This window comes from Cannabis sativa, chromosome 2 (assembly GCF_029168945.1).
Source record: "Cannabis sativa cultivar Pink pepper isolate KNU-18-1 chromosome 2, ASM2916894v1, whole genome shotgun sequence".
NCBI lineage: Eukaryota > Viridiplantae > Streptophyta > Magnoliopsida > Rosales > Cannabaceae > Cannabis > Cannabis sativa.
The window spans coordinates 52,181,742-52,202,285 of NC_083602.1; the positions used below are offsets into that span (position 1 = coordinate 52,181,742).

The following is a 20,544-nucleotide window of genomic DNA, read 5'->3' on the forward strand; positions in this document are numbered from 1 at the left end:
AAGTGGAGGCAAGAGAATAAGTCAAAGAATTGAATTGATGCTGAAGTGATGGCTGATGTGGCATTATTATATAATAAAATATAGAAGATCACACCATTTACTATTCCTATGAGTGTGAGGTCTTAAATATTATTTTGAATTATTTTGTAAAAGTTATTAATTAGATTTTTTATTTTGTTAAATAATAAAATGGTTTTGTATTTTTTAAAATGGTACAAATAATTTTTTATCAAAATAAAATTTAATAATAATTCGATCAGAATGTGTTATGACAAAGCTGTTTATATTTTTTTGTATCTGTTCGTGCTGGGAATTATTTTTAAGTTGGTTATATTAAAAAAAAGTTGTCGAAAATTAAGCTCAGGGTCTTGTTTTTATCATTTTGAAAAATACTAGATCTATTTTATTATTTAACAAAACAAAGGGTTCAATATGTAACTTTTGCAAAATACAAGGTCTAAAATAGTATTTACCCTAAATTATATAAGACTCAATATTTAATTACACTAACAGTGATATTACATCTAGGAGGATGTTAAATACATATAATGTCTTTTTAGCATTTATCGAGAAGATTTCTATTAGACAATAATAGTACTTAACATCACCTAAAAATATAGGACATTACGATTGTTTAACGATACTTTATAAATATTATTATTATAAATAAATTATGTGAAACTCAATCCATAATTATACAAATAACAATATGATTACAGGATGTTTAGGGCTTTAGCCTTTTAGTATTTCTCTTACTAATATATAACCTCACATTGAAAGTGACATTCAATCCATATTATATTAAAAATAATCAAAAGAATTAAACAAGATTGTCTTAATAATTATATTTAAATAAGATAGACTTAATAATTATTTAGTGGTAGGTTTAGATGCTAATATTATCCACTTATCCAACCTCATCATCAGGTATCAACGGCCTGAATAAATTTTGGTTTTGGACAACACTTTAGAGCTTTCAATACTTTATTATTAAAGTTTATTGGTGTAATTAAGTAATTAAGTAATTAATAAGATAATTAATAGTAGTATTTTTTTTTTTGAGATAATTAATAGTAGTATTAGTAGTGTTGGATAATACAATTATACAACTGTGCTCTTTATTATTATAATCTTATATATCACAGATTCTGTACTTTTATTTTTATTTATTTTATTAGAAAATGAAAACTGGGTTACACGTAAGCCATGTTTGGCGCGTGGTATCATCTGTTTTAAGGTTTGGCTATACAATTACACAGTTTTCAGAGCTTTCTTTTTTAGGGTTCCTTATCTTTATCCATAGCCGAAATTAGCTCCTCCTTCTTCTTCATCATCATCTTCTTCACTCAGGTTCTTCTTCTTCTTCTAATCATAATAATAATGCTTATGTATATTTCTTCATTTAGTTGGATTTTATAAAAATAATTTCTCAGTCACTAGTAGAGATTTGACAAATCGATTCAGGAAATGAGCTTTTTTTTAATACTTGGATCGTAGTTTCATGGAAATGGAAATTCTATTCTTCAGTAACTTTTGTTTAAATATTAATTGATGTGTTAAATCATTTCACGATTCTGACAGAAGCTGTAACGGATTCTTTATAAGATGTGATGTGCCGATCCAGAAGGATTTGTATTCTGGCGTTTGATATATTTTAGTAGCTATGTATATTTTGGCATGATTTATATCTGGATATTTTATTTTGGTTTGCTTCATCACGGGCCAGGGATTTTGATCGTAATCGATCACTTTTAGTTGTTTTTGAATGATCTTATTTGATTAAGCATTTTTATTAATTTGGATTAAGGATGCGTTGTGATTTACAGGCTTTAGCTTTCTGTTCAATAGTGGATTGTTCCAATCACTTTTTCTCTTTCTTTCAAGGATTGTCCTATAATCACTTAACGTACTTTAGGAAAGTGATATGCTTTTATTTCATTGATTCAGCACTAATTATGTTATCAGATCCTGGTATTTACTTATTTACAGACCATTCTCACATATATATATAATAAATATTTTCATACACCTGCATTCCATATGCATTTCCACGTTTGTAGTACGAAATGGGTACTGCAAGAAGAAATTAAATATTGAGTTGCAATAGGCTCTCAGCCATTATATTAACAGGAGCCCTTATTCACAACCCAATTGATTAGTATTCAGATTTGGAGTGTGGTCTTTTTAAACTCCCACAAGTTCATTAGCTTGTAGATGATTTAATAGTGCAAATACTTGTAATATATATTTGAATGTAGAAGTATATTGATAAAGTTGTTGTGCTATGTTCTTTTCTATTGATCTCGCATTATAGTCTTAGAAAGAAGTTAGGGAACATGTATGTTATTCTCCTGAATAGAAAACTATATGATGTGTGCTGCAAGCAATAGAGGGCTTTACCTTTCAGGTTATGAGTTTTGTTTCGCAGATGTTAGTTACCACTTGTTATACCTTTGTGAGAATGGAATAGAAATTTGCATGATGGAGAAGAGCTTGAAAATAAAGCCTATCTATCTCTCTCTTTCTCTCTGCAGGTAACAATGCAAGGAGTAATTCGAGGATTTTTTTCCAATGGAAACGTTGTGAAAAATGCAGTTTTGCAACGCATTTCTCTTGTGAATCCAGTGTTGCAGCCTGCCATCCTGTCACGTTTTCAGGGGACTACAACTGCTCGTATAGAAGAGCATGGTTTTGAAAGCACAACTATTTCAGATATCATGAAATCGAAGGGTAAAGGTGCTGATGGTTCTTGGCTATGGTGCACTACAGATGACACTGTTTATGAGGCCGTTAAGTCGGTATGGACACTATTTTGATCCTTTCAATTCCTGCAATTAACATAATCCGTTTGAGTCTGAGATGCTTTCTTTAGCGTTTTGACTTGAGCAACTCTCTTCTTTGCAGATGACCCAGCACAATGTTGGTGCCCTGGTGGTCGTGAAACCTGGAGAGGAAAAGTCAATTGCTGGAATTATTACAGAAAGAGGTTTGTCTACTTTTTTTGTTGCACCTTATAACAGATATCATTCGATAAACACTTATGCTATTCTGTAACCATGTTTTAAATCTGGTGATATAGCTTGCAAATTCTGAATTAACATATTACTAATGTTTGGAAGTTCAAGTTTGGAATTGTTAAATTTTTTGATGTCTTTTGTCTGATGGTATATTTCCAGATTATCTGCGGAAGATCATAGTGCAGGGAAGATCATCTAAGTCCACTAAGGTCGGGGATATCATGACTGAAGAGGTATAGTGCATAGAGGTTTCTTTGTCTATAGCAGCGATTCATAGCTCTCTGGATTTAGATTTTTTCTTTTTGTCTATGGTTATCATGCAATTGTGGCTCAAAATGCTATGACATGATGGCTGCAGAACAAGCTTATCACTGTCAATCCTTCCACCAAAGTTTTGCGTGCAATGCAACTGATGACTGGTACATTTGTTCTTGATTTGGAATTTCTCAATTCATGTTTTCTTATTTTATTTCTCTCAAGTAAAAGATACATGGTCTAAATCTCGAAATTGATATTTTGTGGTAGATAATCGGATCAGGCACATTCCAGTGATTGATGATAAGGGAATGATTGGCATGGTGTCCATTGGAGATGTGGTACGAGCTGTGGTGAGTGAACATAGGCAGGAACTTGACCGCTTGAATGCTTTTATTCAGGGAGGTTACTAGATGATGACGACAACGACCATGATGATGATGACAAAGATCAGACAGGTTGCCCTGGTTTAACAGTGAACAATAATAGGACCAGGTGCATGTAAATACCCTTTGCTCTTTGCAACTCCTATTCTGGTTCTTTTCTTTTCTTTTCGATGTTCATATGCTATGACATCAAGACACCAATGTGGGAACTAACATGGTTAATAACGAGAACTTATTTTCTGCTTAAATTTCTGGTTCCTATATTGGTCATAGACTCGTAATTGTTTCCCTCATCTATGGTGTTTGGGATCTTGGTTTTTCTTTGAGAGTGGAATTTTCCATCCATCAATTTGTTTTTGTTTTGGTTAATTTTACTCATCTCTTTGTTATAGGGGGGTGTAAAACATCTTTGGTTTTTCTTAAAAAAAAAATCATTACATTGTCATAAAGATTTAAGAACAAACCAGTAGGTGGTGGATCAGGAAGTTATTATTTCCTTGAAGGAATATTCAATTACAATTCTGTATTATTTATTCCTCACTAAACAGGGATTAAATGATGTAAAAAATTGAATAGGACTCCTAGTGTTGTAGGTCTCTGTTGTGAAAATTGTGTACGCAAGTATACGCAATCGTAACAAGTAATAAAGTGATAAATCGAGTATCGTCTCCACAGGGATTGAAAATTGGAAATTAATTTATAAAACTAATTACTCACAAATTGGTTTCAACAAAAATAAAATAAAGTGATGAGAATATGTAAAAAACTAACAAACACAAACTACGAAGAAAGTAAGTTAGAATTATTAAATTGGCCTGAAAATGCAAAGTTGATATAATAGTGCTAAGGAGTATTGTTGTAAGTTGATAATGTCAACTAGGAATTTAAAATGTCATAATCCTTTTTCCAAAGTGTTTATGGTTTAATTCTCTAATTAATTAATATATTCCTATGCCCAATTAATTTTAAGAATACCAATTTAAGCACAATTCCTTCAAGTCATACATGGTAAATAACATATTCCTATGCCATTTACAAACCACATTTTTCCAAAGTGATATTCATGCATCATTCAAGCAATTCCACTACTAATCCTATTTTTTCCAAAATCAAGATTAGCTACTACTTACTAATGGTGATCAAGCAAAAGTAAGCAATTGTACAATAAACACACTTGAATGAACAAAACCAATTTACTAAAACATAGCAATAAAATATCAAATCACAATTCAAATTAATAAAATAATTCTAGCAAAAAAAAAAAATTAACTCATAATAGATTGTGCAAAAATTACAAAGTTTAAAAGAAAAGAGAGATAGAAATAAAAACCCATTTGGAACTTGTCACAACTTTTTTTTTTCCTTCTTTTTCTTCATTTTCTTCTTTTCTTCACTGTCAGCCGCCTCCTCTTTCAAATCCCATTAACGCCTCCTTTTTTGAGTATATATAACAATATATAAACTCCTCCAAATTCATGCCAAGCAAAACCCTCCTAACTTGGCCATGATCTCTTTTCACCTTTTATACATTTTTTTAACAAAAAGGCCTAATAAAGAAAAAAAAAAAAACAAATTAATCACTTGGGCTTCAATTAGTTTATGGACTTTAATATTTTTTTTTTTTTCAATTTTAACAATAAGCCCAAAATATACATTTAATTTTTTTTTATAAAAATACACAATACTGAGATTAACACTTACAAAATAGGAAACTAAATAAAACTGATAAAATATTACAAAATTTAACTAAAACTAATCTAAAAATGTTAAAATTAATATTTATTTAAAACTAACTAAAAGTCACTAAAATAAACTAAAAATACTTGAGAACAAAACTAATTTAATGCCCAAAAAGATATAAATAATTCTATTTTCATGGAGTTATCAGTCTCTGGTTTAGTCCTGAATGTATGAAGGGTATTTTAGCAACAACTGTCTCAAAAGGTGCTTCTTTTGTATTTTATATTTTGTGCTTTATGATTAAGAATAATAATGACAATTTTGAAAGGATAAATACCATTTTGAACTTTATATTTTGTAAAAGTTATTAATTGGATCCTTTGTTTGTTAAATGATAAAATGAATCCTGTATTTTTTAAAATTGTACAAATAGGACCCTGAATTATTTTCTGTATCTGTTCGTATTATTGAAAGTTGAGCTCAGGGTCTTATTTTTACTATATTGAAAAAAATGTAAAATCTATTTTGCTATTTAATAAAATAGAGTCTAATTAGTAACTTTTGTAAAGTATAGGGTCTAAAATAATATTTACTTATTTTGAAATGAAATTATCATTCTAGTCCTTGTAATTTTAGTGGAATATCATATTTTGACTTTCAGTTTTTAATTTTGTTTTTCCCTTTATAAACAAAATATAACTAAAATACAAGGTCAGAGTCAGATCAAATGATAGGCAAAGAACTTTCTTCAAGTTGTGAGGTTAATGACTCTTAATGTCTCATAATCTTAGGAGTCTTAACATTACCACACAACACCATTTAAATTTTAAAATATAGTTAATGCTAACCATGTTCCATCAGAGGCTGAGGCTTGCTCTTCAAATGAAAAGTTTTTTCAATATGATTTGATGAGTGATCTTTATTATCTTACTTTCATATAATCTTCAACTCATGTTTATGACCAATTTTTCTCTTAAGGCTCTCAATGATTTAAAGTCACAAAATCGTTGACAAAAGCTGGCTCCTCCATAAGTGGTGTTCAGTTTAGTGTAATGTAATGGTAATGGTAATTGCAATAGTAATGGTAATGTAATAGAATAAGAATGGTAATAAAAAATGATTACAATGTTTGGTTTGTAGTTAGAGTGAACATTGTAATTAGAATCAGAATGTAATAGAATAAAATGTGTATTGACCAAAATAACTCTATAAAATATTTTTTTCAAAAAAAAGAGTAGACTTTGACTTTTTTTACTATATTTTTATTAAGATATTACTTTTCCTTTGTAATGAAGTGTAATTGTAATGAGAATTATATTGATTTTGGTATGTAATTATCATTACAATACTCAATGTAATAAGCATTACATTGTAATGAATTAGAAAAAGAAAAAGAGAAAAACAACAATATAATGAACTTATTCATTAGCATTGTGATTACCATTACAATGAATCAAACATCACTAACTGCTTTTATCTTATACATGAAAAAATCCACTTAGATAGAGAAGTTTAATTAAAATCTACAAATAAATGCAAATCATAATTAATATATTGTTTAAATGCACACTGAATTTTACATTATAGTCAGAGCAAAAGTTTGCTTTCTTGAGTAAGTTTTTGTTCTAACATCTTAAAAAATCTTAGCGTTTTTTTTTTTTTGAAAGGTTAAAAATTCTTACTCAATAATGATAGAAATTTGCAATCTTCTTAATTGGCAACAATAATTAGTTATAGTTTTTCATCTATCTATACATTAATATAAAAGAAAGCATATAAGAGATATATGTGACTTTCTATAAGTTTTTTTTATATGTATATTTTTTTTTAATTTTATTATTCAACTAACTTTATTTTTTTGTAATAAACCTACATGATTTTTTTTAAAAAAAAAAGTACAAGAAAACATTACATATACACTATAAATAAATCTTCTCTTTTATCATTTTTGTTTTGAATGGAAAATCATAATGTATTAAATAACCATCTTAGTCACCAAACAAGGTAACAAATTAGTTGGAAGAGACTCCAAACTAAAAATACAATTAGGAAACAATACAAAGGCTCTAAAAAACTTATAAGCTGCCATATTTACTGATCGTCTAACAAAACAAATAAAAATATTTTTTTAAAACATTGAGCCCTTACAATTACTAACCACTTGACCAAAGGTGAAAATCATAACAATAGAGCTTCATAAGGCCTGAACAACCGAAAGACAATCGGTTTCCAGTACCACTGGCTGCCAATGACGTGCCTTGATCCAGCTTAATGCTTCACGGACCCTCATGGCTTCGGCTAATTCAGGAGAAGGATGACCATGAAAAATCTTGGTGCAGCCTTCAATAAGCAGTCCACGCCCATCACAAGCCACGAAACTTAATACAATTAAAGATATAAATTTTATATAAAATAAAAATTAGGGTAAATACCATTTTGGACCCTGTATTTTGTAAAAGTTACAGATTGGACCCTGTGTTTTGTTAAATAATAAAATGGACCTTGTATTTTTTAAAATAGTACAAATAAGACCCTGAATTGATTTTTAAAGTTTAATTATAATCCGATCTAAAAGTGCTATGACAAAACTGCTTACATTTTTTGTATATGTTCTTATTAGGAATTGTCTTCAAGTTGGTTGTATTAAAAAAAAAAATTGTCAAAAATTAAGCTTAGGGTCCTATTTTTACCATTTTAGAAAATACAGGGTCTATTTTGTCATTTAACAAAACAGAGGGTCCACTTTGTAACTTTTACAAAACACAAGGTCCAAAATAGTATTTACCCTAAAAATTATTAAAATTGGGTCTCTTTGAAAAAGGAAAATTTTATTTACACCTCAAAAATTTATAAAGACACCATATTTTAATAATTTTTATTTTCTATAAAATTTATATCTTTAATTGTATCAAGTTTTTTTAATTTTTTTCTTATAATTCATATTCTTAAAAAATATACCTATCAAACAAAAATAAATTATATTTTGAATATTATGACAAAAAAATTAAAATAAAAAATTATATGAAATTTTCTTAGAAAAAAATTAAATTTATATACATGAGTTAGAAAAAAATTATAAAAATAAAATCAAAATAAGTATTGAAATTAACATGAAATAGTGTGAGGAAAAAAAAATTAAGAGTAATTTATAAATATTATTTAAGTTTATATTTTTTTTTAATAATAGGGTGTATTTATAATTTTATGGAAACTCCACTTAAAATTTTTTTGAGTATAAATAAAGAGAAATTTTATTTACACTCCAAAAATTTCTAAAGACACCCCATTTTAACTTTAATTATACTAAATTTTTTTAACTTTTTTCTTCCAATTCATATTCTTGAAAAATATACTTATCAAACAAAATTAAATTATACTTTAAATATTATGGCAAAAAATAAAAATAAAAAATTATATGAAATTTTCTTAAAAAAAAAAAAAATATACATGAGTTAGAAAAAATTATGAAAATGAAATCAAAATAAGTATTGAAATTAACATAAAATAACGTGAAGAAAAAAATTTAAAAAAATATTAAGAATACGTTTTAAAGAATTATTTAAATTTATATTTTTTATAATAATAGAGTGTATTTATAAGTTTATTGGGGTGGAAATAGAACTAAATAAAATTTCCAAATATATTTGGTTAAATTACAAAAGTAACCCTCTTCTATCCATGTTCCCAACTTTCATTTTCATATATTTTTTTTCTTTTTTTCCTTTCTTACTTTGTTTCCTTTTTTCCACAATCTTCCTGGTCCAGCTCAATCGTACCATTACTATTTACTATAAATACTGGCCCTGAATTATTCTTCTTCTTCTTCTTGAAAAATAAAATTAAAATTAAAATTATTGTTATCGAAGTCTGCTTCTTATTCTTTGATCTTCGTTTTACTGGGTTCTGCCTCCTCTGCTACTACCTCACCCTCAGGTATGTATATGTATATGTATATGCATGTATATATACACAAGAATTGATGTAAATTTTGTGTGTTTAAATTTCTCATACGTTTTTTTATGGGATAAGATTCGAGAATTTGAAGACAAGCGATTGAATATCTTCGCGGGAATCTGGTGAATTTTGGTTCTGAAATTTACAAGAGTTGCGGGATGGTTGGATTTTCGTTACCGTTTGGAATTGCATCCGTTGCTGGATATGAAACTTCCAGCAGAGAATTTCAATACCTTGCTTCGGTGTTATCGGGCATTGTTCTATGCGCCATTGTAAGTGTTCCTCTACGTGAATGTTTTTGTGTGTTTGTATAAATTAGGATAGTAAACCTGGAGAGAGGGAAAATTTTTGCTCAATGATGTTGTAAAAACAGGACCGAAACTACATATTTAATGGCTGGATTGAATAGAAGAGAGAATGAATTACTGAGGATTTATTCCAAGTGTTCTGATTTTGTTACTATTTTTGATTTTGTTCTATATGCATTTTTTATGATTGAACTAATTATGGGGATTACAGCAAACAACAAAGATTTTTCAAGTGATGCATTTTGTTTTTGTTTGAAGGTTTATTGGTTAACTGGTGCTATAAGCTCTCTTTGTTTCAAGTCATATAGAAATTTAAGTGGAGCACAAAAACTTGAATGGAACAACAGGTGAGAATCTTTTTTTGCATTGTACACGCTGAATTCTACGTATTGTTTTTCAAAATTTTAGATTTCGTTTAGTATCTGTGTAATTGTTGATGCCTTACTCGTACAGGGGGTTCTCCACTGTTCATGCTATTGTTGTAGCATTTGCATCATTCTACCTCCTGGTGTTATCAGATTTGTTTCGTGAGGATTCCGTTGATGGACTAATTATTGATAGAAACTCTACTTTATCAAATACAGTTTTGGGGGTAAGTGGATACATTAGAAGTATCACAAGGTGTTTGCAGGATTCTCCATCCTAGTTATAAAATTTATCTGTCACCATCAAATGATTGTGATAATCTCAAATCTTGGTGTGTTTGTTTCAACAGCCAACAGCTATGCAATTATTGGATTTTATGCATATTAGAAATCTCACTCGTTTTGATCTTTTACTTTGCATCAGTTTTGCTTCATGCTTTGTCAATGGTTTGGTAGTTTATCTGTGCATCATGACATTTTTCCTTCTATTTCCTATTTAAGTGGTAGATTTCAGCTTGATATTTAAGTTTATGGGATGATATTTAAACTTAATGTTCTTACTGTTTCTGAAGAGATTTCTTACTGTGAGTGAGTTCTGTGTTATATCTTACTTTTATGGTATTGCTTATGATTCAACATTTGCTTTTGTTCTTCGTGCAGGTCTCTATCGGTTATTTTCTTACAGACTTGGCTATGATTTTCTGGCTCTATCCAGCTTTAGGTGGTTTCGAGTATGTAAGTGCTTAAATGAAAAGAAAAAAAAATGATTGCTTGGCACCTTGATATTAACATATTATATAAACTTGTTAAAAAAAAAGCCTATTATGAACATTGGAAAATCATATTGCTAAGGAATTTTTTTAGCTGTTTGTTGGCTCTGGGTATAATTCCTTGGCTCCACATTTTATTTGCTCAACTTTAAAAATAAATGTATTTTGTGAATCTCTTTTGACCTGACAATCTGAATTTCATATGCAATTGAAAATTTAACATGAACTGCCACTTTTCTCTTTTTCTTGTTTGATTTTACTAGGTTATACACCATGGGCTATCCATGTTTTCAATCATTCTCGCCCTTTTAAGTGGTCAAGCACAGATTTACATACTAATGGTTCTCTTTTCCGAAAGCACCACTCCTTTTGTGAACTTAAGATGGTAAGATTGGAACCAAGAAGTTTTCATTTTTCATGTTCATGGTTTTCAACCCTTGATCATTTTGAACACTGATACAGGTACTTGGACATTGCTGGTCAGAAGAACTCCAGTCTTTACATTTGCAATGGCATTGCTTTGTTCGTGGGGTGGTTGGTACGTTCCAGATACCCAAAATTTATTCATCGCTTGTTCTCATTCAATTGTAATACTGTTGCATGATGTATCCATGTTAGTGCTGGCAACTGGATAAACTATCCATTGGATATTAATTAATATTGTCGTTGGGTTTTATTCACCAACCATATGACCTTATTATTGTGGTGGGAATAAACTCAAATAAATTGGAAGTTGAATAGTTTTGTGAACTTTTGCACAAAAAGTATACAAAGCACGAATGAGCTGAGGTATCTGCCTTGGGCTATTTCATTGAAATGTGGAATTATGCATTTGGCTAATTTTTCTCCCTCGATCAGACTGACGAGAACTAGTTGTGGATTCTCTCGTGGTTTTCTTTTTTATCTTTAGCATAAATGTGTTTTCAAGTGCGTGCTTACCGACATACTATATGTATAGGTATAAAAAGATGCATTCACATCAACACACACACACACATATATATATACTTACACTTATTATTGAAGATTGATGTCTCTATTCTATAATTCCAGTACAAGAAATGGTGGGGTTAGTCTTGTGAAAAGTTTAACGACAAGGATAGGAACACTAAATAGGATTCTGTTTTTCTAAATTCTCTAGCTTTTGTTATTTCAGCAAGTATTTATCTTAAACTTTCATGTAACTTCTTTTGATGCCTGCAGGTTGCAAGGGTTATTTTATTTATATACTTTTTCACCCACATGTTTCTCCATTTTGAAGAGGTGAGTCCGTACCATGTTGTTACTGAGTCTTGATAAACACAAACTTCAGTATTCAATTTAATCAAAGACAATTCTTGAGTATAGATTCCAATGACCAATTTTTTCCCTCTATTTTCACTGGAAACACTTGTAATTTGAAAGTATTTGGGTTTCTGGCTATAAATTGTGCATCTTTCTGATAAGTCTTTAAACTCGTATAATTTTAGGTGAAGACAGTTTTTCCATTGGGCTTCTACAGCTTGCTCTCAGTGCCTCCTGTGTTAGGAATCATGAATCTGTTTTGGTTTTGGAAAATATCCAAAGGTTTGGTCAAAACTCTTACTAAGACAAGGCAAGGTAGTAAGAAGACTAAGTGATGCAACCATACATTCAAAGTGGGTATTTGACTTGCCAAATGTACATTTATTTGTATGTTTTCTCTTGAGCCTTTTGTTCTTTGTTGAAGAATAACTTCATATTGTATGAAAGGTGAATAGAACCAAATTTTTGATTTGCTTGATAAAAAATTACATTTGAAAGTGTTTATAAGATTAGTGACCACTTCATTTTTGTGATAGCTAATGTATAAAAGCTTCCTTTTTGAGACCCTGCTACTATTGTTAGGAAAGTACAAAGCAATAATTTTAAAAATTCTAGGCAAATTTGAAAGAAGAATTATCAAGGGTTTGTGTACTAACTTTGGTTTCATTATCTGTAAATTTCCTTTCTAATTGATTTTTTTCACTTTCCCTTTTTTAATTGGAAGGTTCCTCTCTATCTCTCAGGGAAGGTTTCTTTTTCTTTCTTGTATTGTATAATTTGGTGAATCAGATCAATATGAGACAATCTATTAGAAAACCAAACCATTTTTAGCTCCTTCATAAAGCTTTAACTTCTGTTTGTTAAATTGTGATTCTCTTCAGGAACTGATATACAGAGCCACCACCATAGGTACTTTTTTTCTCTCACTTTAAACAAGATTCCATAATTAATTTACTTAAAGCTTATATGATTCTTCTGTTACTTTAAATTATTTTATGTATGTACATCTGAGTTGGTTTTATATTAAACAAATTTAATATTGTGGTCGAGGGACAAATGTTTTCCACGAGTAAATAAATATGTTTAGGCATGTCTATTTTTATTATATGTATTCATTTCTTAGTGGCAACTTCTAGGAAAGGACTGCCACTTGACAGAATCTTAGTAATAAGAGGGATAAAAATATTACATATGCATATATATTGAGGTATTTTTCTTTTTAAAAAAATTAAATGAAAGCACTAACTCCAAAACTGAGAAAAACGAAAAAGGCCGGCACGTGGTGATAGGGTCATGTAAAAAAGGATTATTTTAGTGAACTATTTATTGAAGTTGTAGAGCAGTAAAATAGATTTATCATGAAATGTGTATTGGTCGCATTTTGACTTGTATATCTGCTTTGAAAGATTCGTAGTCACCTCACAAGTCACAGCCAGTGCTTTAACTGTTATCAAATTAAGTCATAATGTGTTATTTTTCTCTAGTATTGGGAAATTGGAAAGCACACTTATGTGGACATGTTTGGAGTGTTAACTCATGTGGGTCAACACGTTCATCGACTCGGCTAAGCACAATAGTACTAAGGATTAATTACATGCGTCGTCTTTATTAGCGATATTTTATAAAAATTATATATTAAAGGGTGACTATTCAATGGTTACATTTTTATTGTAACCATATGGTTATATTTTTCTTTAACCTGTAATAGCAGGTTACCAATAGGTAAATTTTCCTTTTTTAGATTTAGTTAATTATAATTAACTATTTTCTTAAAATAATTAATTAAATAAACATTCCTTTTTTAGAATTATTTAATTATAATTAACTATTTTCTTAAAATAATTAATTAAATATTTAACAAGACCTCTTTTAGCAATTAATATTTATATTTAAATCCCTACTTGAATTATTTTAATAATTAAGCCATTTAATTATAATATTTACAATAAAATTTATTTTTTTTACAAAAATTAAACTTCTTTTGACACAAATTAAAATTCTCTTCTTATAATAAATTTTTAAATAATTAATTATTTTTGAATTATATTTAATTATTTTGTTACAATTATATGAACTAAGTATGAGGCCTCAAGCTAATCAATCGATAACAAGTGCAGCCATTTTTTTTCTAAAAAATTCTTCAACTTATTTCATTTTTTACTTTTTAAATATTTAAATAAAAAAATTAAATAATTAAGTGTAATAATTTAAAATTAAGATTACAAGAATAATAAAATTTAAATTATGAAATTATTTGTGTATAATTTTAAATTATAAAAAGTTTTGTTATAAAATTCTAAATAATTTAAGTATAAAAAAATAAATTTCTAAAAGATCCTTATAGAGTAATAAATTGCAAGAAATTAATTAATAATTATAAATAATTTAATTTTAAAATATAATTAATCTTAATTAAAGTTTTATAAGGAAATAAATGATTAGGTTACTTTCAGGTTACAAGTTATTTATAATTTATTTTTATTTAATTTCCAAATTAATCACAACCATTTAATAGTAATCCAATGGCTTAAAAAAATGTAACCATGATGGTTACAATAAAAATGTAACCATTGAAACCTCTTCCATATATTAAATTATATGAGACTTGATATTTTTTTTTTGACACGGTGATCAAAATCACACATGATTAACAAAGCGACAATCCATAATCAGCGGTGACACCTTCTCAAACTAAGATAGCTCATCATCTAATCGAAGAGCATGCTTTGCCAAACCATGAGCTGTAGAATTTCATATCGCAAGACACATGGGACAAAACTGCTCCCGGAATTTTAGACAATAAAGCTATAACATCCTCAAACAGCACCCCCAACTCATTAAAACACCCTTTCTTTATTGATAGCTGAAAAAACAAACAACACCAAGCGACAACAGGTATTAGAAGAGACAATCCTTGAATTAAAACTTACCGACAAAGTCTCTGTAGACGTAGGGTGCCCTCCACAAAATTAACCTACAAAACAACAATAAATAAAACTCTATTACTACATAATTTAATGAAAAAATCACTTAAAGACAAGATAGTAATAATCCATATTATAATATAAAAACAATTCATAAATATAAAGACTTGAAATACTTATCTGTCTAAACTGAAAGGTCGTTGATATAGAAGCCAAGAGCACAAAATAGATTCTTTTGTCCATTGACTGTACCACAAAACTACTCTAAACAATTAAGGGCAAACCATAAAAATGGCACAAAAGCCGTAAAAGGCACAAAAGTCGTAAAATGCACAAAAATGCCCGTAAAAGGTATAAAAACCATCAAATCGTTATGAAGAATATTGAATGAGAAACCATAAATATAATTAATATATTTTAATATATGATTTTAAAATAATTTAAAATAGATAATTTATCCATATACTTTAAATATTTTTATTTGATCTTATTTATAATTAGGGAAAAACAAAAGTAAAAATATTATAGATATACATAAATAGGCTCAAAAATAGTATAAACTATTTTAAAAAGGGAAATTTATATGGTATACTAACTTTTGCTATTTTTTTACAAAAATACTGTCAGACGGTATTTTTTACTTTTTTACTGTGTTTTTTTATAAGTTTCATACTGCAGTATACTGTGTTAAGTTTTCACTGGTGTTCTAATGGTGTTTTACTAGTATTCTACTGTTGTTTTGAGTTGTTCTGCTTTGTGTTTTACTGGTGTTTTATAAAAATACAGTATTTTTGAAGAAAAAAAATTCTGTGTGACAATATTTTTGTAAAAGTTAACCCAAATTCCAATATTAAAAAAGGTATAGTATAATTAATAGTGATATGACATGTTAAAATGTACTATGTTACTTTTTGGTATTTCTTTAAGTATAATTTAGTGTACTATCATAAAAAAATATATATTAATTTATAATTATGAAAGAATTTATTCTTATTGGAATTTTCTTTATATGTATCTTTAATTAAAATAAGTTCGCATACAACTTGCAGTGCTTTTTGTCTAATTTCTGCTGCTTCTGTATGAGATTGGACGCTTTTTTCGAGTCTTTCATGATTTATTGGTAACATTGTTTATTTGTTTTGTTGTTAGGGTATGTTTCAGATAATGGAAGAAAATGAATCTATTTTCATTTCGTTCATTCATTTGTGAATAATTGAAATGACTTTGTTAATATTTATTTCGAATGATTATTCTTTTAAAAAACAAAACACAATTGTTACTACGCCGGAATATTGTTTTTTAGTGAATGGTAAGCCTAAGGGGTGTGTGGTGCCTTCAAGGGGGCTGCGGCAAGGGTGCCCACTTTCGCCTTATCTATTTCTTTTTTGTGCTGAAGCGTTGTCATCCATGATTCGGCAAGCTGAGGTTAGTGGTGAGTTGATGGGTTTTCGATGCTCCCGGTATGGGCCTCGTGTGTCTCATCTTTTCTTTGCAGATGATAGTTTAATTTTTGGGAGAGCCAATTGAAGGGAGGCGGAGTCTATCCGTCGGATCCTTCAGTGTTATGAGCATGCTTCTGGTCAACAAGTCAACTTTGATAAATCTGCTATCACATTCAGTCTGAATGTGTTACCTGCAGATCGCACGAGTGTATTGGATGTATTAGGCTTGGGTTCAGTGGCTACTCATGATAAGTATTTGGGTTTGCCCACAGTTATTGGAAGGAATAAGAAACGCACGTTTGCAAGCATTTGTGATAAGGTTCAGAAACGGGTTAGAGGATGGAAACGGAGTTTCTTCTCTGCAGGGGGTCGAGAGATTCTAATTAAGGCTGTTCTTCAGGCGGTTCCGAACTATTTGATGAGTATTTTCCAGCTTCCCGTGGCAACATGTGATCAACTTCGGTCAATTATTTTACAGTTCTGGTGGGGTACGAAGAATGATAAGCGGAAGATTGCTTGGGTGAAATGGGAGAATGTGTGCCAGCCTAAGTCGAAGGGGGGATTAGGCTTCAAGGATCTTAGGCTTTTTAATCAAGCTATGATTGCTAAACAAGTTTGGCGTTTACTTCAATCTCCGAGTTCTTTGGCTGGCCGTGTGTTAAAGTATAAATACTTTCCCACCACATCAATTTTGGACGCAAAGGAGCGGCCAGGCTCGTCTCATTTGTGGTCAAGTTTGGTGTGGGGGTTGGAATTACTGAAGCTCGGGATGAGGAAAGTTGTGGGGGACGGTCAAAGTGTTGATGCGTTTCTGGATCCTTGGCTTCCACGGCCTAGGACATTTCGCCCTATTTCGCCTGCTCCTACTGCCAGCGTGCAGGTTAGTGAGTTGATGGGCGTGGACGGTTCTTGGGATATTCGTTCTTTGTCTCAATATTTCCTGCAAATTGATCTTGATGTCATTCTTGGTATACCGTTGCGGAGTGGGCCTTCTGCGGATTCCTGGTGTTGGCATTATACTTCAAATGGTTGCTACACGGTGAAAAGTGGCTATGCAGTTGCTCTTGATTTGGTCAGTGGATTGAATGGTAATTCATCTATGGATCTAGCCCATTGGTGGAATGGGATGTGGAATTTGCGTGTGCCACAGAAGATCAAAATTTTTGTATGGCGTATGTTTTTCCGGGCTCTCCCTACTAACTCCCAACTTATCAAACGTAAGCTCCCTCTTCAGCCACTGTGTCACAGATGTGGCGATGAGACGGAGACTCCTGAGCATGCACTAATTTTCTGCTCTTCCTTACGTCCGTTGTGGTCGAAGCTTCGGCTTTGGAAGGTACTAGACCGTGGCAGAGCCGTCTCTTTGGCGGAATTGCTTGTTTATCTCTTTGAGGTTCTTGATGCGGATCAGTTTGCTCTGTTAGCTATGATATGGTGGTGGGTGTGGTATGATCGAAACTCGGTTCAGTTTGGGAAAAAACAGTCTCGGTTGGACGTGATTGATGTGTTGGCTAAGGAAGCTTTGATGGAGTTTCATGGGCTTGGGGCTAGTTGTGGTGGTCGGGTGTTGGGTGCGGTGGTCCCTGGGGAGGTTGGGTTGGGTGTGGGGGGTGGTGGTGTTGGTCAGGGGCGGGTGGGGAGGGGAGGGGCATGGACGGGTGGGGGGCGGTGGTGTTCACCTGGGGTGGGTGAATTTGTGTTGAATGTGGATGCGGCTGTCACTCCGAGTCGGGGCTTTGCGGGTTTTGGGGGTGTTATCCGTGGTGGTGGGGGGGTGGTTTGGGCGTCTTGGGTGGTGGGCGCTGTGGGGGAGTACCAGGTGGCGGTGGCCGAGCTCCTTGCTATCCGGGTGGGTCTGTCTTGGGCCAATAGACTGGGATTTTCTGTGGTGCGTGTGGAGTCGGATTCTTCTGTGGTTTGTTCTTGGGTTAATTCTCCAGATTCTATTCTTATGTTTAACCCAATTGTTGAGGAGATTATTTCTCTATTAGCTGCTGTTGGTGGTGGTTCTTGCTGTGCCATTTCGCGTGATGCGAATGGTGTGGCCCACGCACTAGCTAAGTCTGTTACTAGTTCTGTAGGGGTTAATGTTTGGACTGATGCTTGTCCTAGATTTCTTAGTACTCCTGTAACAGCTGATTTGATTTGAATTGAATAACAGCCTTTCTTTCAAAAAAAAAAAAAAATCAAACAAAACACAATTTTTTCTTTCTATGTATTTTCACTCCCACTCATCCAAACAAACCAATATACTTTATCTTTGTTTGGATTTAAAAACTTGAAGTCATTAGTATATAATGATGAAGACATAATTTTTATTTATAACCAACATCTTGATAATAGTGCTACCTAAACCTGAAGATTATGTAAAATAAAATTATGACAAAGGTATAAGATAAGTATTGGAAAGAAATAATAATAATAATAAAATCCTACAAATATTGAAATAGTGACGCGACATAAAACGTGCATGACACACATTATTATTACAAATTGGATGATTTTGTTCATTTCTTTTAGGACACAAACTCCTATCTTTTTAGATTGTGTGACGTATATATGTACATTATACATGCCAACCAATCCACCACCACCCTTAGATGAATGGGCCTTGGGGTCTTCTTTAAGACCTTGGCGTAATTGTTGTATTTAAACTGAGATTCATTACTTTAAAAAGTAGTGCTTATGTTAGGGAAATTTATATGGTATACTAATTTTTGTTATTTTTTTACAAAAATACTGTCAGGCGGTATTTTTTACTTTTTTACTGTGTTTTTTATAAGTTTCATACTGCAGTATACTGTGTTAAGTTTTCACTAGTGTTCTACTGGTGTTTTACTGGTGTTCTACTATTGTTTTGAGTTATTCTGCTTTGTGTTTTACTGGTGTTTTATAAAAACACAGTATTTTTGAAAATATTTCTATGTGACAGTATTTTTGTAAAAGTTAACCCAAATTCCAATATTTTTGTAAATTTCCCTTATGTTATTGAAATTGAATGTAATATTTTGGTGTATATTTTAAGTGCAAATCATTATTCTAGTTAAGTTACTTTTTAAAACTAATAAAATACTTTCAATTTGTTCCAAAAAAAAAAAAATACTTTCAAGAGGAGTGTTAATTACAATTTTTTAGTCAACATCCACGTTTAAAATTACATGTCGGAAATTTTTTTTTCATAGCGATATTCGTTATAGTTACAGTATCATCTATGTAAATTTTTTAAAAAATTTGAATAGTTTACAGTGCCCAAAACAGAGTTTTTAATATTCTAGCTTAATTAACAAGCATGTTTAAAAAATTTTAAACGTATTTTTGGCACTGTAAATTATTCAATTTTTTTTTAAAATTTACAGGAATGATATTGTAAGCATAATGAATACCATCGTGAAAAAAAAATTGAAAAAAAATATTTCGACGTGTATTTTTAAGCGTAAAAGTTGATTAAGAGGTTGTAATAGAGATTTGACAGTAATACTCCTCTACTTTCAATAGATGATTTATAATAACTCAATATTCTTCAACATTTAGTTAAGATTTACTTTTTAGCTAAATAATTTTTTTAATTATTGTTTGATCATTTGTGTTCTTTCCTTCTCATATCGTGTACATTAAAAATTAGTGTGTAAAAAATCTAAAAGAAAATACAAAATTAAATTCTAGTATTTGTATTTAAAATAAAGGAGTAAAAGGGTTATTTGGAAGTTAGGCCTTCCTTCACACAATAACAAAATTATAGGAAAATTGTATAATTGTCACTAAACTATTTTTTTTTTTTTCCAGTGATTGTGTTTGATTATTATTACAAGAAATGAAAAGAAAATCATCACCCACATATTTTGTGTTAATGCATAGTGTAACGTATCAGGAACCGAGAACACCACCACAGTGACCGACCTCCCACTCAACTCATCCTCCTTTCTTTTTCGTTATTAATATTCTTAAATTCCATTAAGTAATAATCCTAGAATTCAAAAGGGTATTATTAACTGAGAATGAAGGGTCCCAACTCCCAACTTTACGTGTGGGTTCAAATTCAAACACTAGTTAACTGTACAGACAAAACGAGTCCAAAACATTCCCATAACGTGTCCGAGTAGTGTATCTATCTTTATTATCCATATAACACTCAATTAAACAGAGTCTCGATTTTTCTCAG

General features: G+C 30.6%; 2 protein-coding genes across 2 annotated transcripts; both read left to right on the forward strand.

Annotated features, from left to right (window-relative positions):
• Positions 1–1,284: 1,284 nt before the first annotated feature.
• On the forward strand, positions 1,285–3,906 carry LOC115719298 (CBS domain-containing protein CBSX3, mitochondrial). Its single transcript, XM_030648278.2, has 6 exons — positions 1,285–1,350; positions 2,535–2,798; positions 2,905–2,986; positions 3,177–3,250; positions 3,376–3,436; positions 3,543–3,906. Exons 2-6 carry the CDS (start codon positions 2,541–2,543, stop codon positions 3,683–3,685), a joined length of 618 nt encoding a protein of 205 aa, XP_030504138.1. The 5' UTR covers positions 1,285–1,350; positions 2,535–2,540; the 3' UTR covers positions 3,686–3,906.
• Positions 3,907–9,071: 5,165 nt separating this feature from the next.
• On the forward strand, positions 9,072–12,586 carry LOC115721409 (uncharacterized). The gene is made up of 9 exons (XM_030650697.2): positions 9,072–9,271; positions 9,368–9,564; positions 9,859–9,947; positions 10,054–10,192; positions 10,626–10,700; positions 10,999–11,120; positions 11,198–11,273; positions 11,939–11,998; positions 12,205–12,586. Exons 2-9 carry the CDS (start codon positions 9,451–9,453, stop codon positions 12,352–12,354), a joined length of 825 nt encoding a protein of 274 aa, XP_030506557.1. The 5' UTR covers positions 9,072–9,271; positions 9,368–9,450; the 3' UTR covers positions 12,355–12,586.
• Positions 12,587–20,544: the final 7,958 nt, after the last annotated feature.

Excerpts from the sequence above, each read along its gene's own strand:
- LOC115719298 (XM_030648278.2), top strand. The coding sequence starts at position 2,541 with ATGCAAGGAGTAATTCGAGGATTTTTTTCCAATGGAAACGTTGTGAAA. Across the intron at positions 3,251-3,375 it reads GGGATATCATGACTGAAGAG|AACAAGCTTATCACTGTCAA; the intron begins GTATAGTGCATA and ends TGATGGCTGCAG. Across the intron at positions 3,437-3,542 it reads TGCAATGCAACTGATGACTG|ATAATCGGATCAGGCACATT; the intron begins GTACATTTGTTC and ends ATTTTGTGGTAG.
- LOC115721409 (XM_030650697.2), top strand. The coding sequence starts at position 9,451 with ATGGTTGGATTTTCGTTACCGTTTGGAATTGCATCCGTTGCTGGATAT. Across the intron at positions 9,948-10,053 it reads AAACTTGAATGGAACAACAG|GGGGTTCTCCACTGTTCATG; the intron begins GTGAGAATCTTT and ends TTACTCGTACAG. Across the intron at positions 11,999-12,204 it reads TGTTTCTCCATTTTGAAGAG|GTGAAGACAGTTTTTCCATT; the intron begins GTGAGTCCGTAC and ends GTATAATTTTAG.